General features: G+C 42.3%; 2 protein-coding genes across 2 annotated transcripts; both read right to left on the bottom strand.

The window, feature by feature from the left end:
• Positions 1 to 279: 279 nt before the first annotated feature.
• On the bottom strand, positions 280 to 4,980 carry LOC309965464 (uncharacterized protein C11orf42; the record flags this gene model as incomplete). The annotated part of the gene is made up of 3 exons (XM_082844991.1): positions 280 to 413; positions 679 to 1,477; positions 4,909 to 4,980. 3 exons carry the CDS (start codon positions 4,978 to 4,980, stop codon positions 280 to 282), a joined length of 1,005 nt encoding a protein of 334 aa, XP_082701117.1.
• Positions 4,981 to 10,008: 5,028 nt separating this feature from the next.
• On the bottom strand, positions 10,009 to 10,973 carry OR52W1 (olfactory receptor family 52 subfamily W member 1; the record flags this gene model as incomplete). The annotated part of the gene is given in 2 exon segments (XM_082844576.1): positions 10,009 to 10,332; positions 10,335 to 10,973. Coding segments are annotated over 2 exon segments (963 nt in total).
• Between the last annotated feature and the right edge of the window lie 12,595 nt (positions 10,974 to 23,568).

Below are 23,568 nucleotides of genomic sequence, written 5' to 3'. Positions count from 1 at the left end.
GGCCCCAAGAAAGTTGTACATGGATGGGGAAGTGGTCAGGGTGTTTTCTCTCTGGCGAGGACACGATGCCAAGGTTTTGAGGTACTTCTTATGCCTTTAGAGGGTGAGGGGACATGAAGCCTGGGGAAAAACATTGGGACTTTCCTCCTCCACACTCCTACAGGAAGAAGCACCATGGGCCCAGGATGGTTTGGGGGAGCAGCAGCTGATGTTTATTGGGGACCAGTATCCCTTTGTCAGATCTTGGGGGCCTGGCCCCCTGCATCTCTCGCCTCAGCTTCATTCGTCGTCGCTGTCGAACTCCGAGGACAGACCCTGCAGCAGGGGCAGGGACATGGAGTGCCGCTCGGGGTCCCCAGGGTCCCCACCCTGGGCTCCTGGTGCGGGGCTTCGGGGGCTGAAGAGCCAGTTCTCTGCCAGGGTTGGGGATAACCACAGCTTGACTCATGCCCTTGTCTTTCTGCCACCCTGGTCCCTCCCTCTGGTCTTCTGTGCTGTACCCACCCCCTCACCAGGACCACGCTTCCATCTCGCCCTCCCCTGGCTCCCTCACTCCATCCCCCTCACCAGGGTCCAGTGTGGAGTTATGGGTGCCCCACACACTCCTGGGCTCTACACCCCATGCCCTTTCCCTCTACCTTATCCCATCCCTCTCATCTTCATTTCCCCTAGCAGTACCTGACAGCATCTGGGGCCCCCTTCGGAAGGGGTTTCGGCCCTTGTAGGAGAATCTGGGTGGTCTGCCCTCTGGCCCTTCCTGGGGAGGTGGTGAAGGTGGGGCTGGGCCAGGTGAGAGCACATCAGCAGCTTCGGGGACATCAGCAGGGGCTGACATGGGGGCTGGAGGTGGCATGATGCTGAGGTCGGGTCTGACCCAACTGGCCCCATGGGGCAGTGGGTCTTTGATCAGGGGCTTCTGTGGTCCCAGCACTCCCTTGGGCTGCAGTGAAAACTTGAGGCAGGAGAAGGCAATAGGCAGTGACCGCTGTAACCAGAGCAGTTGGGGCTTCCGGGCTGTAGGCAGCAGCCCCAGCTGTAGCCAGGAACAGGAGAAGACCTGGTAGATGACGTAGATGCTGTGGGTGCTTCGGAGCCAGGGAAGAGTCTGCTGTAAGCTCACCTGCCCTGGTGGCAGCAGCAGGAAGGCCACCTTCTTGCGCAGGCCACCCATATGTACGCGGATCCGGCAGGGCTGCCCATCCAACAGTCGCATTTCTTCATAGGCTGTCTCTGCCCGGCCATTTGGTGAGTATTCTCTAGTGCAGTGGGCAAAGGCACCTTCAGAGCCTGCCTGCTCCAGGAGGTTCGGTAGTGGCCCCACTGGTTGTAGTGCCCGCCGGCCCTGCCGACCTGGCAGAGCCAGGCGGGTGTGGACTGGGCGGGACTGTTTCACTAGCACACCCAGTAGGTCAAAGCAGGCTGCATCCGACAGGAAAGGTACTGCCACTACATTGGGCCCAAAGCGCTCCTCTGTAACCTGCAGGTGGCCAGTTTATAGGTCAGGGACTGAGTTAGGGTCAGAGTTAGGAGTTACCTGGTAGCCTACTCTAGCTTGACCCTCCCACTGTCACTGCACACTGTGCTCAAACTGTTGTGCTTCCTGCTTGTCTCCCAGTTCCCTCTAGCAAAACCTGAATCTCTACTATGTGCCAGCCTCTGCTAGATACTGGGAATGCATTAAAAAATGAGACTTTGTTCTTGTCCTGATATAGCTCAGAGCGCAAGCTGTGGAGCAGATGAGATGTGATTTAACAGCCTTTGTCTTTGATAGAAGAGGATCAAGGATAGTTTCTAGGTGGTAATGCTTTAACTTTGAAGGAATTAGCCAGGTAGGAGAATGGTCAATCCAGGCAGAGGGAACAGCCAGTGAAAAAACTTGAACTTACAAACTAAGAGGGGCATAGTCAGGGAAGTATACTTTCATATTACTTATGTGTAGGGTGTGGAGAGGGACAAGCACACAGGAGCTATATTATTCAAGGCCTTGTGTGTGTGCTAAGTGATGGGACTTTTATCCTGAGGACAGTGGGAAGCCACTTGAAGGGTTCTGGTTAGGAGGGGCACAATTCAGATAGGCATTTTAGAAAGTTAATTTTGAATAGGAAGGCATAAAATAGAGAGAGAAAAAGTCAGTTAAGAGTATTGTAAAATTCCAGGCAAGACATGGTGAGGCCCTGAACTAAAATAATGGGGGAAGGTATTTAGGTTATAGAATTAGTAGAACTCGGTCACTTAAGGAGTGTGGGAAAAGGCATCCTCAAGGATTAGGGTTACATGGGTGATGTCATTAACCAAGAGTGGTTACACAGAAATAGGTTTGGAAGTCCACACCGCGTCTGTAACATCTTAGTATACACCTTCTGCCCGAGCTTCAGAGGATAGTTCTTTTAGGGATTTGAGGCCTCATCTTTGTAATGCTAGTTCCAGTAGGCTTTCACAGATTACAGTTCCTCTTGGTTTTGTCCTTCTGGCCTTTTTGTGCTGGGTAACCCAGTTCTGGAAAATTTAATTTCATGACCAACTGGGAAGCCCTGTAAGATCCTCTCTAGTAATTGTACTTAGGTATGATCTTGACTCATCCAAGATGTTGGCTGAGACTTCTGGCTCTGTGTTCTGCTAAGGAGCATACACAGTTCCCTCTTTGGGCCCCTTTCACGTTAGAGTCCTATTCTTAAAATGCTGTGTGCTCTACTTCCCTCCGCCAGACCCCTAATCCCATGTGTCTGTGCCCCTGCTGATGGCATTGCCCACTTTACTGGCTTTCTTGTAGAATTCACCAATGGTCCCTTAAGGTTGATCTGCTTTTTGCTACGTAAAGCTGTTTTGGAAGTGCTGCCCCCCAGCGTAAGGGGGGCGTAGCTAGTTGTGTCTGGACTTTACACAAGCTGAGATAGCTTGTCACTACTGTCTTGTCACCTAGCCAAGGAAGTAACTGGTGCTCTTTGTTGATTTGCATGGAAGAATTTCCTATCATTCCTTCTCCTTTGTTTCACTAAGATATGGGACATTTAACTTTTGGGTGGGGGCATAGGTCTGAAGAACAGGACCCTGAGAAGAACAGTTGGATTTCCAGGGGTGAGAGCAGAGCAATGGTGGGTTAGCATTTTTGTATAGAATGCTCTGCCTCATGACAGTGAAAGCATAATCATCAAATATAACCTCAGAATCCCAGCCTAGCTGCTCCTTTGGTGCCTACGATTCTGTACAAATGAGACGAATTGGAACGTCTCCAGGAGAGGTCCCTCTAACAGGAGTGTGATGTTTCTTATGGTCTAAATTTCTGCTAAAAGGTGATTAAGCTGGAAACTCTCTTTCAGAATACAGACATGAATTTGCCATGGAAGTTTATTAGGCCCTTATTCTTACCCTGAGGGTCCCAGTGGTTATCCTAAGGCAGGAAAAATAAAGCACTCAACACTATGCTAGGGTGAACGTGTTCTTGGCAGTCATCATTTGAGACCACGACCTGCTTCCACTGCACTTCTGGGTAGAATTTCTGAGGACTTAGAGGCCTGCAAATTCAGCTCTCCCCGGGGCAGCCCAGGAAAGTGATGGTGGAAGATTATCTTCCTAGAGGTACCTTGGCGGGTTTGAATTCTGAATAGGGAGCCCTTGAGCCACATTCTGTTTTTCTACAAAGTGCCCAGTAAATCAGCAGTTCTGGAAGAGGAAACCAGGTTACTCAAAGGTATCCTACTTCTTGAACTTGTCACATACTACCAGTGATTTATCCTGAATGTCCCTACCCTGACTTTCCTGGCAATTTTCCATTTAAATAGGACAGGGAGTTTTTCTGATACTCAGAGATGGTGTAGGTTTTTAATAGTTAAAGACCCCATTTACTTCACCCTAATTCTGATTGATCTAGTCCAGGACCAACCTCTAACGCTGCTGAAACTAGTTACTCTCATTCTTGGGAGGACCTTGGCTCTTCTCTTTCTGCTTCCTTGGGAAGCTGACCTTTGTGGTGAGCTGCTACTCCATTTCAGATGGGAGCTACGTGCCATTAAGGCTGCTTTGAGTTTGGTAGGCACTGCTTTAAGATGATTGTTTTAAACTTGGTGGGCTGCTTTCTGCAAATGCTTTAAATTCACTCTCCTTCAGATAGGCTGACCAGAACCCAATCCCTAAATTCTCTAATATCAGAAATTAGTGTCCATCTAGATTTTGTGGGATTTTCTGGACACCAGCAACTCAGAGCTGAGATCTGCCTGCTCCTGGAAATCTGTATATTTGGCTCAAAACCCAAATTTCTCATTCTGTGGAAGTTAAGCTGGAGGGAATATCTGTGAAGAGGTCAAAGGTAAAGTTCAGATTCTTTAGAAAACGTAAAAGGCCTTTCACCGTCAGCCTCTATACCTCTTCTTCCTCATTTTCACCACTAATTCTTTGAACCCTGTTCTAGAGGACTATTTGTAGTTCACTAATTTACATTTTTCTTTCTTTCTCTCTTGGCTTTTGCATATATTCTGCCTTTAACTAGTACACTGTTCACTCACACACACACCCCGCCCCTTGCTCATTAGGTGTTTATTAAGCACCCTTTATGTGCCAGGTATTCCTCTTCCCTCCATGTGAATAACTCCTATATGCCAAGCTGGAATGTACTTACTCCAGGAAGCCTTCCTGACCTCCTAAGTCTACCCCTGACTTAGCGCTTCTCTTTTCTGCTCTCATAGCTCCCTATCCATTGTCTTTCAAGGAACCTTTCTTACTGTTTTTGCAATTGTAATTAAATTGGACACTCTGTGCAAAGCACTTAATGCAGTGCCTCACACATAAGCCAGCACTGAGTAAATGTTAGTTATTATTGTCTTTAGGCTTCCAACTCCTTCCAACTTATAAACTGCTCAGACCCATCTAGGTCCCACTTTGTTACTTCCTCTTTAGCCCTCTTTACTTACCTACCTTATCTTTGATGAGGGTCCAGGTAGCATCAGCTTCATCCAGTGTCAACAGGTGAGGGGTACCAACCAACATGATGGAGTATGGGAGGGGTTAGGCAGGGCAGTAGCTGCTGCAGAAACCCCAAGCTGCCCATGGAGGTGAGGCCCCAGGCCCTGGACTCTGACATACTACAGCATGAGGTCATAGAGGTCCTGCCGGGTGTTGGGGCCTTGGGTGGGGAGAGGGCAGTCGCTTTCATAGCCTCACTGTACCCACCACCTGAGTCCATACTCTTTAGTCACCTATTCATTCTCCTGCTTTAGGGGAGGTAGATGCAGGTTTCCATTAGGGTGTGTTTGTATACGTCTGTATGTGTGTGTGTGTGTGTGTGTGTGTGTGTGTGTGTGTGTGTGTGTGTGTGTGTGTGTGTGTGTGTGTAGGTGTGTGTAGTTCTTTGTCTGAGTTCTTTAAGGAAACAGTATCGGGCCTTTCCTCCTTAGAGCAATTTGCTATGCTATCTTGTCAGTTGCAGATGACTTCTTTGTGAGGTTGGATTGGGGTCCTGAAGGACATGGGAGAAGCATAGGTCAGGACTTAAACTGAGAACAAAGCAGTGGCACTCAACCTCGGCCATACTTTGGAATTACCTGGAAGCTTTAAAAATGACTGGTGCTTGGGTCCTACTCCCAGAAATTCTGGTTTAATTGGTCTGGAGTATGCCTGGGCATCAGGATTTCTAAAAGCTCCCCAGGCAATTCTTATGTGCAGCCTAGGTTGAAACTCATTATTAATGAGTGGGTTACAGTTGCAGTGAGAACCAGGTGTGTGTAGGAGGGTGCCATGCTGAGTGGTGACAATGTGGAGGATAAGAATCGAATTGGGATAATGTTGCCTTAGTAACTGGAGAGAACTTTCAGGAAGCCAAAATTACCCAGCTAAATTTAAGGAAATTTTTCTTCATCCTCTACTTCCTTTCCAAGGCTGCTTTGTATCTAGTGGGTACTCTTCCTTTATGGCCCTAATCTATGTGTGGCTTTCACTTGCGTCTCCATCCAGAGATCTCAACCTGGTGTTTTGCTGGAGAAGAAGAGTGGTTTTTCCTTGGAGAAGAACCACTCTAGAGAGTCCTTCTAGTAGCTGCTTTCCCACTACACTCCTGTGTGCCCACGAAGACTCCTTGTGTGTGGGGAGCATCCTCCCCTATCCTTGCCCAGCATGTGGAGTTATCCCACAAAGTGGACCATTGTCTGAGGTGACATGAGCATGAAGCACTGGGAAGGGTCCTACCATGGTGGGAGAGAGTGTTACCAAGAAAAGTTTCTTCAAGGAGAGGTGACTGGCCCCAGGAAAGGGCTGGTCTTCCTAGAGAGCTGAGAGTTTGGGTATCAGGTCTTTGAGCAAAGGTTTGGCAAGTGAGCATGGGCCTGTGCTCCAGGAGAGGAATTAATATTCAAATATTTGTTGAAATTGAATGTGTTAGGGGCTATTCCAAACACTTTGAATGCATTATCTTAGTTAATCCTTTTAGTAACTTCTTGAAGTATGAACTATCATTTCCCCATTTTACAAGTGAATTAACAGGCTCAGAGAGGTTAAATAAACTAGTGCAAGGCATACAGTGAGTTAATGGAGGATCTGGGATTCAAATCTGCGTCTGCCTGATTCCAGCTTTAACCATTAACTAGTAGTTCCTTTTGGTGAAGGGAGAGATCAACACGTTCCTTCTGCTCTCCTGAGTGTGGTGGGAGGGGTGTGTGCCAGGTGGAAGTACAACGTGATGTGGTGACAAGGAAATGGGCAGGATGAGAGAAGAGCTGCAACAGACCAAACCGGAAACCCCAAGCTTCCTGTTAGTGAAACCAAGTCTCTTCCTCCTACTGCCCCTTTAGCACATTTTTTGTTATTGTTGACAAGGAGAGATCACCTGGTAAAGTACAACTGGCACCTCTGTTCCCTCAGAAAGGAATTCTGAGTGAGGTAGACAGAGACAAGGACAAGAGACACAGACGTGGGGCAAAACTGACCAACAGTGCAAGGAGACAGATGCAGAGGGACAGAGACGTTGAGAGCTGTTGAGAGACAGAGGCAGAGAGTGATGCACATCTGTATCCTGAAGGGGGTCCAGAATGAGAATGAGAAGGGGGTGGTTGAAATAGGGGTGCAAGGATGATGAGCTGTTGGTGAAATCAGATGAGGCTCTCTTTCAGATTTTTTTCATAGAGGGAGCTTGGAGGGGAAATTGAGTACTGTTGAACTCCTCGACCAGAAGCCCATACCTCTGTCTTCTGTCTTTTGTGGTCTGAATACCATGATTCTCTAGGCTCCCTAAATTCCATCCTGCCCTTCTCTAAGTAAGTCCGTCTTTCCTTTCAGCTCACAGAGTCTGAGACTGAAATTTGATGAAGGAAAGCGCATGACAGCTGAGTTCTAGGTGGAGCTGATGAGCCCAAGGCCTGGGCTCTTTGGGCCATATCCTCTTCATGGGTTTTGCCACCATGGTAGCACGTTCTGGCGTCTCCCTGGGAAAAAAGGCACAGCCTATCAGCATATCTGAGGAGTGACCAGAGTGGAGAGCACAGGGAAACAAACAGGTAGGGGCTGTTATCCGGAGAACATGCTGCTCTCTGCAAGAGCCTCCAGGGCAGTACAGAATAGTTTGGATAGCAAAGACCTCAGAGTGATCAAGAGCCCTAACAAGTCTCTTCACTTCTCTCAGGCTACAGGGATAATCCTATAGGTCCCTAATCGCTTATTTGAAACCTTTTGGGATGGATGTGTTTTGGAATTCAGAATTTTTCAGATTTTAGAAAGGGAATATTGTGCCCTTATGATATATAAAGGAATACCCCAGTGAGATTGAGGGTAGTGCCCTGTCATCAAACGCATCAATATTTCTGTAGCTAAATGTATGAATATTCACACTAAGTGAGATAAATAGTATAAATATGATCATGATGGGTCAGGCCAGATTTTGGGTCAAAGTTATGAAAAAACTATTGTTTCTTCAGAGATGTTTTATTTTGTAATTATAGGTAAGGGATTATGGGCTTATAATTGTTCTCAGGTGGTAGTGAGGAGTAAGCGTGCCGGAAAAGCCTTCTGAACACACTGCATGCTAAGGTATGTATGCGATCTCAATCCAAAACAAAAGGTAAATGTCTGCGTGGGTGGACTTTTGGCTTAGCAGTGAACAAGGTACAGCTTTGGACTCAGCTGCCTTGGGAGTTGTGCACAACCATGGAGTGAAGGTGCCTTAGCAGAGAGGCTTCCTGTGGTGGGAGGGAGACAACTCACCGCTTTTGAACATCGGCTGCACATGATTTCCCTTTTCACGTACCAGAGGTGAAAGACAAAAAATGGTGTGTGTGACACATGACTGTCACGCATTTCTTTATATTTCTTTATAATAATGTTGTAATAAGTATCTTACTGCATACATCTTTGTTCACATCTCTATTTTGTCAGGATAGATTTATAGAGGAGGAATCCCTAAGAGAAGGATGTGTACATCTTAAAGACTCATGACCCATTAGGATTAGAATTTTGTCACAATTATCTGTAAAATCATTGCCTAGAGGGCTTTTTAACTTAGAACTTCATGAAAAAAGATTAGCCTTGAGAATGACTGAGCCCACACTTGTGTTGAGGAGAACCGTAGATTTCCTCCTCATCCACTTGGCTTCAGCATTAACACCTCTGAAAATCACACTGAGCTCCTGGGCTGTCTCTTTAGTTCCTTGTTAATGAGGACCTGGTGAGACCCCACGTGGCTCTGGAGATGGCATCACTTGCTTTTTCGGATCTGCAGCCCTCCTGTGTGATATCCCATGGTGCTTGGTCCAGCCGTCTGAGTGGTCCAGATTGTACTGGGCTTCAGGTCTTAATGGCTAACCCTAATACCCACGGTTATGATAGTTTTCCCAGAGAGCTTGGGTCTGCCTGTGCAGCCCATAGCTTTCTCTGACCTCATAACAGTGACTCCCTGCCTTTTGTCTGAGAATATTTTCATTCTGGATTTTATGCTGGCATGAAAGATTTTTTTGTGCAATGTCCTTGCAGTGTGGAGTCTTTTAGCAGAAAGTGAATCCCATGTTGGGCAATACCCCGACGCTTCCTGTTTAATATCTCTGTTCTCTGGAAGCCACAACAGTGTGAAATATTCCTATTTCATCATATTGCACCAGCATCGTGCGCTACTTGTGATGTTGGCCAGAACAAATGGAGGTTCTATTTGATGAGGATTTTTTTTGAGAATTCTACATTCTGGCTCAGGATGCACAAAAGGGCAGACTGGTAAGAGACCATAATGCCTCGACCTCAGGCAAACAGGTGAAATATTAAATACAACGATTTTCTGGGATATCAAAATTTCTTTCAGTTGGACCCCTGGCCCCTGAAGCTGCAGGCCCAGGGAGAGACATTGTAGCCATTAACTCCCGAGACTTGGGCAGCGCAGTGAGGGTAGTGGGAATAGTGATTACACATGAGACCAAGAAGATTCTCTGAACTGAATATGTCTTAAGGATCAGGGTCTTTAGACAAATTTGGGACTCTGGGGCACATTATCCAGATTCTCAGAAGGTAGGGAATAAGCCTGTTTAGCTCCTTCCCTAAGGACAGACTGAAAACAGCATCTGGCTCCAGGCATAGAGGGCTGTGATCCCAGACAGGTACCCAAGCACTTGCCTCCAGAGGCAGTGTCAGTCTTCCCAGGCTCCCGGGTCCAGGATCTGTAGAGGAGCTTTTGTGTGGGAACAGGGGCAGACTTAGGTTAAAATGATGGGGCAGTGTAGGGGGAGGAGGAGGAGGGTAGTCTTCTTTAAGTTAAATTGTGTGTACTGTGATCCCATGATAATTCCCTGGTCCCTTTTCTTATTTTCTCTGCATGGTGACATGTGGTAGCCTGTCTCCTGCCTCCTCCCAGGCAGAATACATGGCTAGGCCAGTCTACATATGCCAGTGGTACACACAGTAGAGCCTTCACAGCAAGTATCTGTTGAGTGATTATCACAGTCATAGGCAGACCATGGACGAAGATGACATAATCCATACCTCCAGACCCCAGACTCCTCTGAATGTCCCCCCACTTCCACCCCCAGCCTCCGTTGTTTTCACTGCCTATTAGAACTGGCTTTTTCTGAATGCAAAGGTTTCTAGGAGCTGGTCGCTGATCTGCTTGGTGCGGGCCCCGTAGATGAGCGGGTTGAGGGCAGATGGTAGCAGCAAATAGTTGTTAGAAAGAAGGATGTGCATGGGCTTTGGGATGGTGTGATGACCAAAGAGGCGTGTGAGGTATGAGAAGAGACCAGGCACGTAGAAGGCTAGAATGACACAGATGTGGGAACTCCACGTACCAAAGGCCTTGGCACGGGCTTCCCGGGTAGGCAGCTGCAGCACAGCGTGGGCAATGAGCCCATAGGAGCCTGTGATGCCTAGAATATCTATACACCTGACACGGCCAATGGAAGCGCCAGCCCATACAAGTTGCTGGCCAGAGTGTTACCCCCGACCAGCTCCACCACCGCCATGTGTGCACAGTAGGCGTGGTCTGTGGTCTTGGCTCGGAAGTGCCCAAATTGTGCAACTAGCAGAGGGAAAGGCACAACAACTGCCACAGCTTTCAGTGCCAGTCCCAGGGCTGCATAGCCCACGCGGGCTTTGGTGACTAGGACGGGGTAGTGCAGTGGACGCCCTACTGCCACAGCACGACCACAGGCCATGGCCAACAGTACACCAGATTCCACAGCCATTGGTGCATGAACAAAGAACATCTGGACCAGACAGGCAACATATGGCACAGGCTGGGGCCCAAGCCACAGCACAGCCAACAGCCCTGGAGCTATAGATGTGGCTAAACCCAGGTCTGTGGCTGCCAGGGTGGCCAGGAGCAGAAACATGGGCTTGTGCAGTGTAGAGTCTATCTCCACCACTGCCAGCAGTGCTCCATTGCCCAGCAGGGAAAGCAGATACATGGGCCCAGAGACCAGTGTCATACAGGCCTGGGCAACCCCTAACTCTGAAATGCCAGTCAGTATGAAGAAGGTTGGGCGTGAGAAGGTGGAGTTGGACTGTGGAGCTTCTGCCATCCTGTGGGGTCAAAGCTTTAGGGCTCATGGGTGCAACAGTCCTGATAGGGGAAGGACAAAGGGAGAGATGTGGGGGGTGTCTCAGTGGCATAGATCCATCCAGGTATGTGTAGGAGTGGTGCAGGGCTGGGAGGATTGCAGTGTTATAACCTTTGACTGTTTTGGATGGATAATCCAGGTCACAACCCTAGCTGGGATGGGAGAATCCTTGTGCCTGAAAGTCCATGAGTATTGCAGGGGGAGTAATGGGAGACAGTGGTAGTGAAGTGTGGTGTCACTGCTGCAGCGGCTAGTATAGCTGGAGCCCTCCATTTGGAGCTCAGCTGAAAGTGGAGCGGAGATGAATGTTTTTCTTCCTAAGGGTCCAAGTAGAGTCAATTTCGGTCTTGTAGATGGGGAGAAGGCCAGTGCTGGGTGGGGATCAGGCCTCAGGCTGGTTTTGTCCCTGACTGTGTATCCTTAAGCAGAACTCCTGGGCCTCAGCTTCCTCAGCTCTGCAGTGCGGGTGAGCGCAGTGATCTTAAGTGTTGCCCAGCTTTAACATTCTGGGCACCAACCCACAAGAAGAAAGAAGGAGAGTAGAGAGAAAGGGAGAAACAGGAGGAGGAGGCAGATGGGACCTGGAGTGAAGGCTGATGTGACAGGAGAAAACCTCGTGGGTTTTTGGGGTGTGGGATGTGTATTTTATTCTTAACTTGATGCTGAAGTAGTGAACTTGAACGTGGGCTGGAGAATTGATGCTGGGCCTGGGAAGCAATGGAGAAAGAGATGGCAGCAAAAAAAAGGAACTTCTCTGTCTTCTTTCCTTCTTCACGAACCAGAAGGGGGTTACCCTCGAGTTTCATTCCTGGGGTGCCAGAGGCAGAACAGATGACAGAAGGGGAGGAGATGGCACTCAACCCAGAGTGGCAGCCAGAAGAGGAAGAAGCATCTCTGGTGTTGGAGGAGGCAGGATGAGTAGAACCGACTCCTCCCAGAATCTAGCCAATGGCAGAAACTTAATAAAGGTTGGATGGATAAATGAAGGAGGAAGAAAGCACCAGCAGAAGACTTGACTGGGGAAAGAGCCTAAGCACCGTGTGTTTGCAGCTTCTCTTCACCTTGACCAATGCCTGTGGGGCCCTTTCTACCCACTTCCCTCAGGACCCTTACCCCTCCCACCTGGGCCACATTAACTCTTCCCTGTTCTGCCTCTGCTAGCCTGGGTAACTCAGGAAGTAGAGTAAGGAGACAGGGATGGGGGCAACAAGGAAAGAGACTGACTTTTGGCAGTGGAAAGATCTGGGTTCGAGGAACACTTCCTCTGGGAGGTCTTTGCTGACTTCCTGAAGTCTGGAGAGAAGACCTTGTTTTCTTTATTCTTTAATAGCATCAGTTCCCCTCTGTTGTAATTACTTGTCTCTCTCTCCCCCACTAGACTGAAAGAGTTACAGGCAGTGCTTATTAGCCTCAATATTACCACTGCTTATCACAATGCCTGGTAGTTAGTTGTCTATAAATAAATATTTATTGCTCTTAATTGTGGGACAAAATTGCTGGCCCAAACAGCCACGCAAACAGCATTTGCTAACAGGGGCTCCTACAGTTTCAGAAGCCTTCAGTATCCATGGAAATGAAAAAGAGTTATTCACCATCATCCACACGTCCACTGAGTAAAATTCTTTCTGCTATAATGAGACATATTCTAAAAATCACCACACTATGCAAGATAATATAACGAAACCACAGGGCCTATGGGAAAAATGGGAGTAGGGGCACAACATTAACAACTTAATCAGTGACACATTTAAAAAAGGATGGGAAGCTAATAAAAGTGGTATTACCATTTTACACATGTTAAGAGGTTAGAATGTAACCAGTGGGATGAGTAAAAGCAGTTCTAAGGGGGAATGTTATAGCAATAAATGCCTACACTAAGAAGCAAGAAAGATTCCCGAATAAACAACCTCACTCTATACCTTAAGGGATGTAGAAAAAGAAGAAGAAACTGAGCCCGAAGTTAGCAGAAGAAAGGAAATAATAAAGATTAGATCAGAAACAAATGAAATAGAGAACAGGAAAATGATAGAAAATATTAACCAAACTAAGAGTTGATTCTTTAAAACGATAAACAAAATGAATAAATCCTTAGCTAGACTAACCAAGGAAAAAAGAGACCAAATCAACAAAATTATAAATAAAAAGGAGACATTAGAATGGATATCACAGAAATTCGAAGGGTCATAAGATGCTACCATGAATAACTGTACACCAACTAACTGTACAACCTAGAAGAAATGGAAAAATTCTTAGAAACATACAATTTACAGTTCAAGACTGAATCAGAAAAAAGTAGAAAATCTGAATAGACCAATGACTAGTAAGGAGATTGAATCAGTAATCACATTCTCCTGGTGAAGAAAAGTCCAGGACCGGATGGCTTCACTGGTAAAATTTTACCAAATATTTAAAGAATTAACCCCCAGCCTTCTCAAGCTCTTTGAAAAAAGAGCTTGAATTTGAGTTTCTTTGAAACTCAAAGAGTTTGAGTTTCTTTGAAAAAAATTGAAGAGGAGGGAACACTCCCAAACTCATTTTACAAGGCCAGTATTCTCCTGATAACAAAACCAGAAAAGGACACTGCTAGAAAAGAAAACTACAGGCCAATATCCCTGATAAATATAGATGCAAAAATTCTCAATGAAATACGGCAAACCAAATTCAAACTATTCCAAAATACTGCAAGGTAAGGAATGCTTCTGAGCTCATTCTATGAGGCCAGCATCACCCTGATATCAAAACCAGACAAAGAAATTAAAAAACAAAAAGAATTACAAGTCAATATCACTGATGAACATAAGTGCAAAAATCCTCAGCAAAATATTAGCAACAAATTTAACAATACATTAAAAGTATCATAAACCATGATCAAGTGGGATTTATCCCTGGGATGCAAGGATGATTTAACATACACAAATCAATCAATATGATACGTCATGTTAATAGAATGAAAAAAAGAATCACATGATCATCTCAATAGATGCAAACAAAGCATATGACAAAACTCAACATCTATTCATGATAAAAACTCAACAAATTAGGCATAGAAGGACCATATCTCAACATAAAAAAGGCCATATACGACAAGCCCACATCTAACTTCATACTCAGTGGGGAAAGGTTGAAAGCTTTTCCTCTAAGATCAGGAACAAGACAGTGGTGCCCACTCTCAGCACTCCTATTTAACATAGCACTAGAGGACTTCCCTGGTGGTCCAGTGGTTAAGACTCCACACTTCCAAGGCAGGCGGTGCGGGTTCGATCCCTGGTCAGGGAACTAAGATCCCACATGCCGAGTGGTGTGGCTAAAAAACAAAACAAAACAAACAACAGAAAAAACACCCCCACATATCACTAGAAGTCCTAACTAGAGCAATCAGGCAAACAAAAGAAATAAATAGGTATCTGAATTGGAAAGGAAGAAGTAAAATTGTCTCTATTTTTAGGTGACATGATTTTATATATAGAAAATCCTGAAGAGTCAATCAAAAGACTATTAGATTTAATCAATGAATTCAATAAGGTTATAGGATACAAAACATGCAAAATTCAGTAGCATTTTATACACTAATGACAAATTTTCTGAAAAATAAAAGAAATGATTCCAAATCATTTACAATAGAATCAAAAACAATAAAATAATTAGGAATAAATGTAACTAAGGAGATGAAAGATCTCTATTCTGAAAGCTATAATACATTGATGAAAGAAATTGAACAAGACACAGATAAGTGGGAAGGGTATCTTGTGTTAATGGACTGGAAGAATTAATTTTATTAAAATGTCACTACTACCAAAAGCCACCTATAGATTCAAATGCAATCCCTATCAAGATTCCAGTAGCATTTTTTTTTCACTGTAGTAGAAAAATATCCTCCTAAAATTTATACGGAGCCACAAAAGACCATGAATAGCCAAAGAAATCATGAGAAAGAAGAACATAAGCTATACTCTAAAGCTATAGTTATCAAAACAGTATGGTACTGGAAGAAAAACAGACAAATAGACCAATGGAACAGAACTGAGAGCCCAGGAATAAACACAAGCATACACAGTCAACTAATATTTGACAAGGGAGCCAAGAATACTTGATGGAGAAAAGAGAGTCTTTTCAATAAATAGTGCTGGGATAATTGGATATTCACATGTAAAAGAATGAAACTGGATCCATATCTTACACCACTCACAAAAATTAACTCAAAATAGATTAAAGACGTTAGTGAATGAACCCGAAATTATGGAACTCCTAGAAGAAAACATAGAAATAAAGTTTCTTGGCATAGATCTTGGTAATATTTTTCTTTGGATATGACACCTAAAGCACAGGCAACAAAATAAAAAATAAACAAGTAGGACTACATCAAACTAAAAAGTTCTGCACAGCAAAAGAAACCATCAACAAAATGAAAAGACAATCTATGGAATGGGAAAAAAATCTTTGCAAGCCATGTATCTGATAAGGGGTTAATATCCAAGATACATAAAGAACTCATACAACTCAATAGCATAAAACCAAATAATCCAATATAAAAAATGGGCAAAGGACCTGAATAGACATTTCTTCAAAGAATATGTGTGAAAGGCCAATAAGTACATGAAAAGATGTTCAACATCACTAGTAATTAGGGAAATGCAAATTAAAACCACAATGAGCTATCACTTCATGCATGCTAGAATGGCCATCATTAAAAGACAAGCGAATACAAATGCCAGCATGGATGTGGAGAAAAGAAGAACATGTGTGCACCACTGATGGGACTATAAATTGATACAGCTACTATGGGAAGTAGTATGAAGGATCCACAAAAGATTAAAAATAGAACTACCATATGATCCAGCAATTCCACTTCTGGGAAACAGTTGACCCTTGAGCAACATGGATTTGAACTGCATGGGTCCACTTATATGTGAATTTTTTTTCAGTAAATACATGCTACAGTACTACATAATCCACAGTTGGCTGAATCCATGGATATGGAGGGCCAAATGTAAAGTTTATGTGGATTTTCGACTGTTTGGGGTTTGGGGGGTCTGTGGCCCTAATACCTGCATTGTTCATGGGTCAAGTGTATATCCATAGGAAATGAGAACACTAACTCCAAAAGATATCTGCAACCCCATGTTCATAGCAGCATTATTTACAATAGCCAACACAGGGAAATAACCTAAGTGTCTGTTGATGGATAAAGAAGTTGTGGTATATATATGAGGAAATCCTACCGTTTGTGACAACACGGATGGACTTTGACGGCATTATGCTAAGTAAAATAACTCAGAGAGAGAAAGGCAAAGACTGTATGATCTCACTAATATGTGGAATCTAAGGAAAAAAAAAGATGAAGAAAGGAAAAAACCCTAAACTCATAGGAAAAGAGATTAGACTTTTGGTTACCTAAGGAAGAGGGTGGAGGGAGGAGAAATTGGAGAAAGGTGGTCAAAAGGTACAAACTTTCAGTTATAAGATAAATTATTACTGGGGATGTAATGTAAAACATGATGACTATAGCTAATGTTGCCGTATGATGTAGGAAAGTTGTTAAGAGAGAAAATCCTATGAGTTCTTATCACAAGGAGAAAAACTTTTTCCTTTCTTTTCTTTTTATCTGTATGAGAAGATGGATATTAGCCAAACCTAGTTGGTACTCATTTCACAATATATGTAAATCAGATCATCATGCTGTATGCCTTAAACTTATACAGTCATGTATATCAGTTATTTCTCAATAAAACTGGAAAAAATTTGCTTAGGTTTGTTTTATGGTTCCTAATAAGGTCTATCTTGGTAATTGTCCATGGGTGCTTGATTTAAAAAGATGTATGGTCACTTGTTGTTAGGTGGTCTTCTATGTATGTCAACCAGATCCTGTTGGTTGATTATGTTGGTCAGTTCTCCTATAACCTTGTTCGTTTTCTGTCTAGTAGTTCTATCAGTTGCAGAGATAGAAGAACTTCAACACTGAGGGGGTTTTGAAGTACTGAATTATAATTGTGATTTGTCTATTTTTCTTTTCAGTTATTTCAGTTTATGCTTAATGTGTTTTGAGGCTTTGTTGTTTGGTGTATACATGCTTAGGATATATCTTCCTGGCGAATTGATGCTTTTATTATTATGTAATGTGTCTCTTTGTCACTAGCAATTTTTTTTTTGCTTTGTAGTCTACTTCGTCTGCTATTGATATAGCCACTCCTGCTGTTTTGATGAATGTTTGTATAATTATATATATATATATATATATATATATATATATATATATATATATATATATTCCTTTTATTTTCAACCTATCTATGTCATTGGATATGAAGTGAATTTCTTAATAGCATACGATTGGGGTGTGTTTTCTTTTTTTTCATCTACTTTGCCAGTCCCTGTTTTTTTAACTTGTGTGTATAGACCATTCATGGTTCAGGTAATTTTTAATATATTAGGGCTTAAGTCTGACATTTTATTATTTGTTTCTTTGTCTCAGTCCTCTGTTTCTGTTATTTAAGTTTTTTTTTTATGTGGACCATTTTTAAAGTCTTTATTGAATTTGTTACAATATTGCTTCCGTTTTATGTTTTGGTTTTTTAGCCTCAAGGTGTGTGGGAGCTTCGCTCCGCCACCAAGGATGGAACCCATACCCCCTGCATTGGAAGGCGAAGTCTTAACCATTGGACCGCCAGGGAAGTCCCTCTGTTTCTGTTTTCTTGCCTTTCTGTGGGTTACTTGAAGATTTTTAGCATTCCTTCTTGATTTATTTGTAGAGTTTTTGAGTGTATGGCTTTGTATAGTTTTCTTTGTGGTTGCTCTATTAAAATATACATGTATGATACACAGTCCACTGACAACAATATTTTACCACTTTTAATGGTAAAACCTTAGTTCCATTTAGCACCTTTACTCTTCCCATTTTAAAATATTATTTCTTGAATGTCAGATGGTGTAATAACTTTCATTTTAATCATTGCATGTGATATAAAAAATTCATGGGAAGAAGCATTTACCCATACTCCTACTCTTTTCATTACTCTTTATTCTTTCTTGATGCTCCAAATAATCCTTCCTCTGACGTTTGTAGACACCCATGTAACCCACACTCCTCTCAATATATAGAATGTTTTCATCAGATAAAGTGCCTTCTGCTTCCTCCTACCCCAGAGGCAATCACTGTTATGATTTTTATCACCATAGACAGGTTTTTATCTGTGTGGAACCTCATATAAATGGAATCATGCAGTATATAGCCTTTTGTGACTGGTCTATTTCATGCAACATAATGGTCTTGAGTTTAACCTGTGTTGTTGTATGTTTTAGTAGTATAAAAAATTAATTTTATATTGGAGCATAGTTGATTAACAATGTTGTGCTAGTTTCAGGTGTACAGCAAAGTGATTCAGTTATACACGTACACGTATCTATTCTTTTTCAAATTCTTTTCCCGTTCAGGTTACTACTGAATATAGAGCAGTGTTCCCTGTGCTAAACAGTAGGTCCTGGTTGGTTATCTAATTTCTCTTTTTAACATCTTAATTGGAGTATAATTGCTTTACAATGTTGTGTTAGTTTCTGCTGTATAACAAAGTGAATCAGCTATACGTATACATATATCCCCATATCCCCTCCCTCTTGCGTCTCCCTCGCACCCTGCCTTTCCTATCCCTCTACGTGGTCACAAAGCATTGAGCTGATCTCCCTGTGCTATACAGCTGCTTCCCACTAGCTATCTATTTTACATTTGGTAGTGTATATATGTCAATGCCACTCTCTCACTTTGTCTCAGCTTACCCATCCCCTTCCCTGTGTCTTCAAGTACATTCTCTACGTCTGTATCTTTATTCCTGTCCTGCCCCTATGTTCTTCAGAACCATTTTTTCTTTAGATTCCATATATGTGTGTTAGCATATGGTATTTGTTTTTCTCTTACTGACTTACTTCACTCTGTATGACAGTCTCGAGGTCCATCCACCTCACTCATCCACCTCACTACAAATAACTCAATTTCGTTGCTTTTTATGGCTGAGTAATATTCCATTGTATATATGTGCCACATCTTCTTTATCCATTCATCTGTCGATGGACACTTAGGTTGCATCCATGTGCTGACTATTGTAAATAGAGTTGAAATGAACATTGTGGTACATGACTTTTTTGAATTATGGTTTTCTCAGGGTATATGTCCAGAAGTGGGATTGCTGGGTTGTATGGTAACTCTATTTTTAGTTTTTTTAGGAACCTCCATACTGTTCTCCATAGTGGCTATATCAATTTACATTCCCAACAACAGTGCAGGAAGGTTCCCTTTTCTCCACACCCTCTCCAGCATTTATTGTTTGTAGATTTTTTGATGATGGCCACTCTGACTGGTGTGAGGTGATACCTCATTGTAGTTTTTTTTTTTGTTTGTTTGTTTTTGTTTTTGCTGTACACGGGCCTCTCACTGTTGTGGCCTCTCCCATTGCGGAGCACAGGCTCCAGACGCGCAGGCTCAGCGGCCATGGCTCACGGGCCCAGCCGCTCCGCAACATGTGGGATTTTCCCAGACCGGGGCACGAACCCGTGTCCCCTGCATCGGCAGGCGGACTCTCAACCACTGCGCCACCAGGGAAGCCCCCTCATTGTAGTTTTGATTTGCATTTCTCTGATGATTAGTGATGTTGAGCATCCTTTCATGTGTTTGTTGGCAATCTGTATATCTTCTTTGGAGAAATATCTATTAAGGTCTTCTGCCCATTTTTGGATTGGATTGTTTGTTTTTTTGATATTGAGCTGCATGAGCTGCTTGTAAATTTTGGAGATTAGTCCTTTGTCAGTTGCTTCATTTGCAAATATTTTCGCCCATTCTGAGGGTTGTCTTTTCGTCTTGTTTCTAGTTTCCTTTGCTGTGCAAAAGCTTTTAAGTTTTATTAGGTCCCATTTGTTTACTTTTGTTTTTATTTCCATTTCTCTAGGAGGTGGCTCAATAAGGATATTGCTGTGATTTATGTCATAGAGTGTTCTGCCTATGTTTTCCTGTAAGAGTTTTATAGTGTCTGGCCATACATTTAGGTCTTTAATCCATTTTGAGTTTATTTTTGTGTATGGTGTTAGGGAGTGTTCTAATTTCATTCTTTTACATGTAGCTGTCCAGTTTTCTCAGCACCACTTATTGAAGAGGCTGTCTTTTCTCCATTGTATATTCTTGCCTCCTTTATCAAAAGTAAGGTGACCATATGTGAGTGGGTTTATCTCTGGGCTTTCTATCCTGTTCCATTGATCTATATTTATGTTTTTGTGCCAGTACCATACTCTCTTGATTGCTGTAGCTTTGTAGTATAGTCTGAAGACCAGGAGCCTGATTCCTCCAGCTCTGTTTTTCTTTCTCAAGATTGGTCTGGCTATTCAGGGTCTTTTGTGTTTCCATACACATTGTGAAATGTTTTGTTCTAGTTCTGTGAAAAGTGCCATTGGTAGTTTGATGGGGATTGCATTGAATCTGTAGATTGCTTTGTGTAGTATATTCATTTTCACAATGTTGCTGCTTCCTATCCAATTTCATGGTATACCTCTCCATCTGTTGGTATCATCTTTAATTTCTTTCATCAGTGTCTTATAGTTTTCTGCATACAGGTCTTTTGTCTCTTTAGGTAGGTTTATTCCTACGTATTTTATTATTTTTGTTGCAGTGGTAAATGGGAGTGTTTCTTTAATTTCTCTTTCAGATTTTTCATCATGGTGTATAGGAATGCAAGAGATTTCTGTGCACTAATTTTGTATCCTGCTACTTTACCAAATTCATTGATTAGCTCTTGTAGTTTTCTGGTAGCATCTTTAGGATTCTCTATGTATAGTATTGTGTCATCTGCAAACAGTGACAGCTTTACTTCTTCTTTTCTGATTTAGATTCCTTTTATTTCTTTTTCTTCTCTGATTGCTGTGGCCAAAACTTCCAAAAGTATGTTGAATAATAGTGGTGAGAGTGGGCAGCCTTCTCTTGTTTCTGATCTTAGTGGAAATGGTTTAAGTTTTTCAGCATTGAGAATGATGTTGGTTGTGGGTTTGTCATATATGGCCTTTATTATGTTGAGGTAAGTTCCCTCTATGCCTACTTTCTGGAGGGTTTTTATCATAAAGGGTGGTGAATTTTTTCAAAAGCTTTTTCTTCATCAATTGATATGATCATATGGTTTTTATCCTTCAATTTGTTAATATGGTGTATCACATTGATTGATTTGCATATATTGAAGAATCCTTGCATTCCTGGAATAAACCCCACTTGATCATGGTGTATGATCCATTTAGTGTGCTGTTGGATTCTGTTTGCTAGTATTTTGTTGAGGATTTTTGCATCTATGTTCATCAGTGATACTGGCCTGTAGTTTTCTTTTTTTGTGTGACACCTTTGTCTGGTTTTAGTATCAGGGTGATGGTGGCCTCATGGAATGAGTTTTGGAGTGTTTCTCTCTCTGCTATATATTGGAAGACTTTGGGAAGGGTAGGTGCTAGCTGTTCTGTAAATGTTTGATAGAATTCTCCTGTGAAGCCATCTGGTCCTGGGCTTTTGTTTGTTGGAGGATTTTTAATCACAGTTTCCATTTCAGTGCTTGTGATTGGTCCGTTTAAATTTTCTCTTTCTTCTTTGTATAGTCTCGGAAGGTTGTGCTTATCTCAGAATTTGTCCAATTCTTCTAGGTTGTCCATTTTATTGGCATATAGTTGCTTGTAGTAATCTCTCATGATCCTTTGTTTTTCTGCAGTGTCAGTTGTTACTTCTCCTTTTTCATTTCTAATTCTGTTGATTTGAGTCTTCTCCCTTTTTTTCTTGATGAATCTCGCTAGTAGTTTTTCAATTTTGTTTATCTTCTGAAAGAACCAGCTTTTAGTTTTATTGATCTGTGCTATTGTTTCTTTCATTTCTTTATCATTTATTTCTGATCTGATCTTTATGATTTCTTTCCTTCTGCTAACTTTGGGGTCTTTTTTTTATTCTTTCTCTAATTGCTTTAGGTGTAATGTTAGGTTGTTTATTAGAGATTTTTCTTGTTTCTTGAGGTAGGATTGTATTGCTATAAACTTCCCTCTTAGAACTGCTTTTGCTGCATCCCATAGGTTTTGGGTCTTCACGTTTTCATTGTCCTTTGTTTCTAGGTATTTTTTGATTTCCTCTTTGATTTCTTCAGTGATCTCTTGGTATAGGAGCGTATTGTTTAGCCTCCATGTGTTTGTATTTTTTACAGGTTTTTTTCCTGTAATTGATATCTAATCTCATAGTGTTGTGGTCAAAAAATATACTTGATATGATTTCAATTTTCTAAAATTTACCAAGGCTTGATTTGTGACCCAAGAATGATCTATCCTGGTGAATGTTCCATGAGCACTTGAGAAGAAAGTGTATTCTGTTGTTTGGGGATGGAATGTCCTATAAATATCAATTAAGTCAGTCTTGTTTAATGTGTCATTTAAAGCTTGTGTTTCCTTATTTATTTTTATTTTGGATGATCTGTCCATTGGTGAAAGTGTGGTGTTAAAGCCTCCTACTATTATTGTGTTACTGTGGATTTCCCTTATTTTGGCTGTTAGCATTTGCCTTATGTTTTGAGGTGCCTCTATGTTGGGTGTATAAATAGTTACAATTGTTATATCTTCTTCTCGGATTGATCCCTTGATCATTATGTAGTGTCCTTCTATGCCTCTTGTAATACTCTATATTTTAAAGTCTATTTTGTCTGATGTGAGAATTGCTACTCCAGCTTTCTTTTGATTTCCATTTGCATGGAATATCTTTTTCCATCCCCTCACTTTCAGTCTGTATGCCTCTCTAGGTCTGAAGTGGGTCTCTTGTAGACAGCATATATATGGGTCTTGTTTTTGTATCCATTCAGCCAGTCTATGTCTTTTGGTTGGAGCATTTAATCCATTTACATTTAAGGTAATTATCGATATGTATGTTCCTATTACCATTTTCTTAATTGTTTTGGGTTTGTTATTATAGATCTTTTCCTTCTCTTGTGTTTCCTGCCTAGAGAAGTTCCTTTAGCATTTGTTGTAAAGCTGGTTTGATGGTGCTGAATTCTCTTAGCTTTTGCTTGTCTGTAAGGTTTTAATTTCTCTGTCAAATCTGAATGAGATCCTTGCCAGGCAGAGTAACCTTGGCTGTAGGTTTTGTTCCCTTTCATCACTTTAAATATGTCATGCCACTCCCTTTTGGCTTGCAGAGTTTCTGCTGAAAGATCACCTGTTAACCTTATGGGTATTACCTTGTATGTTATTTGTTGCTTTGCCCTTGCTGCTTTTAATACTTTTTCTTTGTATTAAATTTTGATAGTTTGATTAATATGTTTCTTGGCATGTTTCTCCTTGGATTTATCCTGTATGGGACTGTCTGTGTTTCCTGGACTTGATTGACTATTTGCTTTCCCATGTTTGGGAAGTTTTGAACTATAATCTCTTCAAATATTTTCTCAGTCCCTTTCTTTATCTCCTCTTCTGGGACCCCTATAATTCAAATGTTGGTGTGTTTAATGTTGTCTCAGAGACTGTCCTCAATTCTTTTCATTCTTTTCTCTTTATTCTGCTCTGCAGTAGTTATTTCCACTAT

Source organism: Leucopleurus acutus (assembly GCF_964270905.1).
Source record: "Leucopleurus acutus genome assembly, chromosome: 8".
NCBI classification, from domain to species: Eukaryota; Metazoa; Chordata; class Mammalia; order Artiodactyla; family Delphinidae; genus Leucopleurus; species Leucopleurus acutus.
The sequence above is the reverse complement of the archived record's forward strand: the minus strand, read 5'-3'. Positions and strand labels throughout refer to the sequence as shown.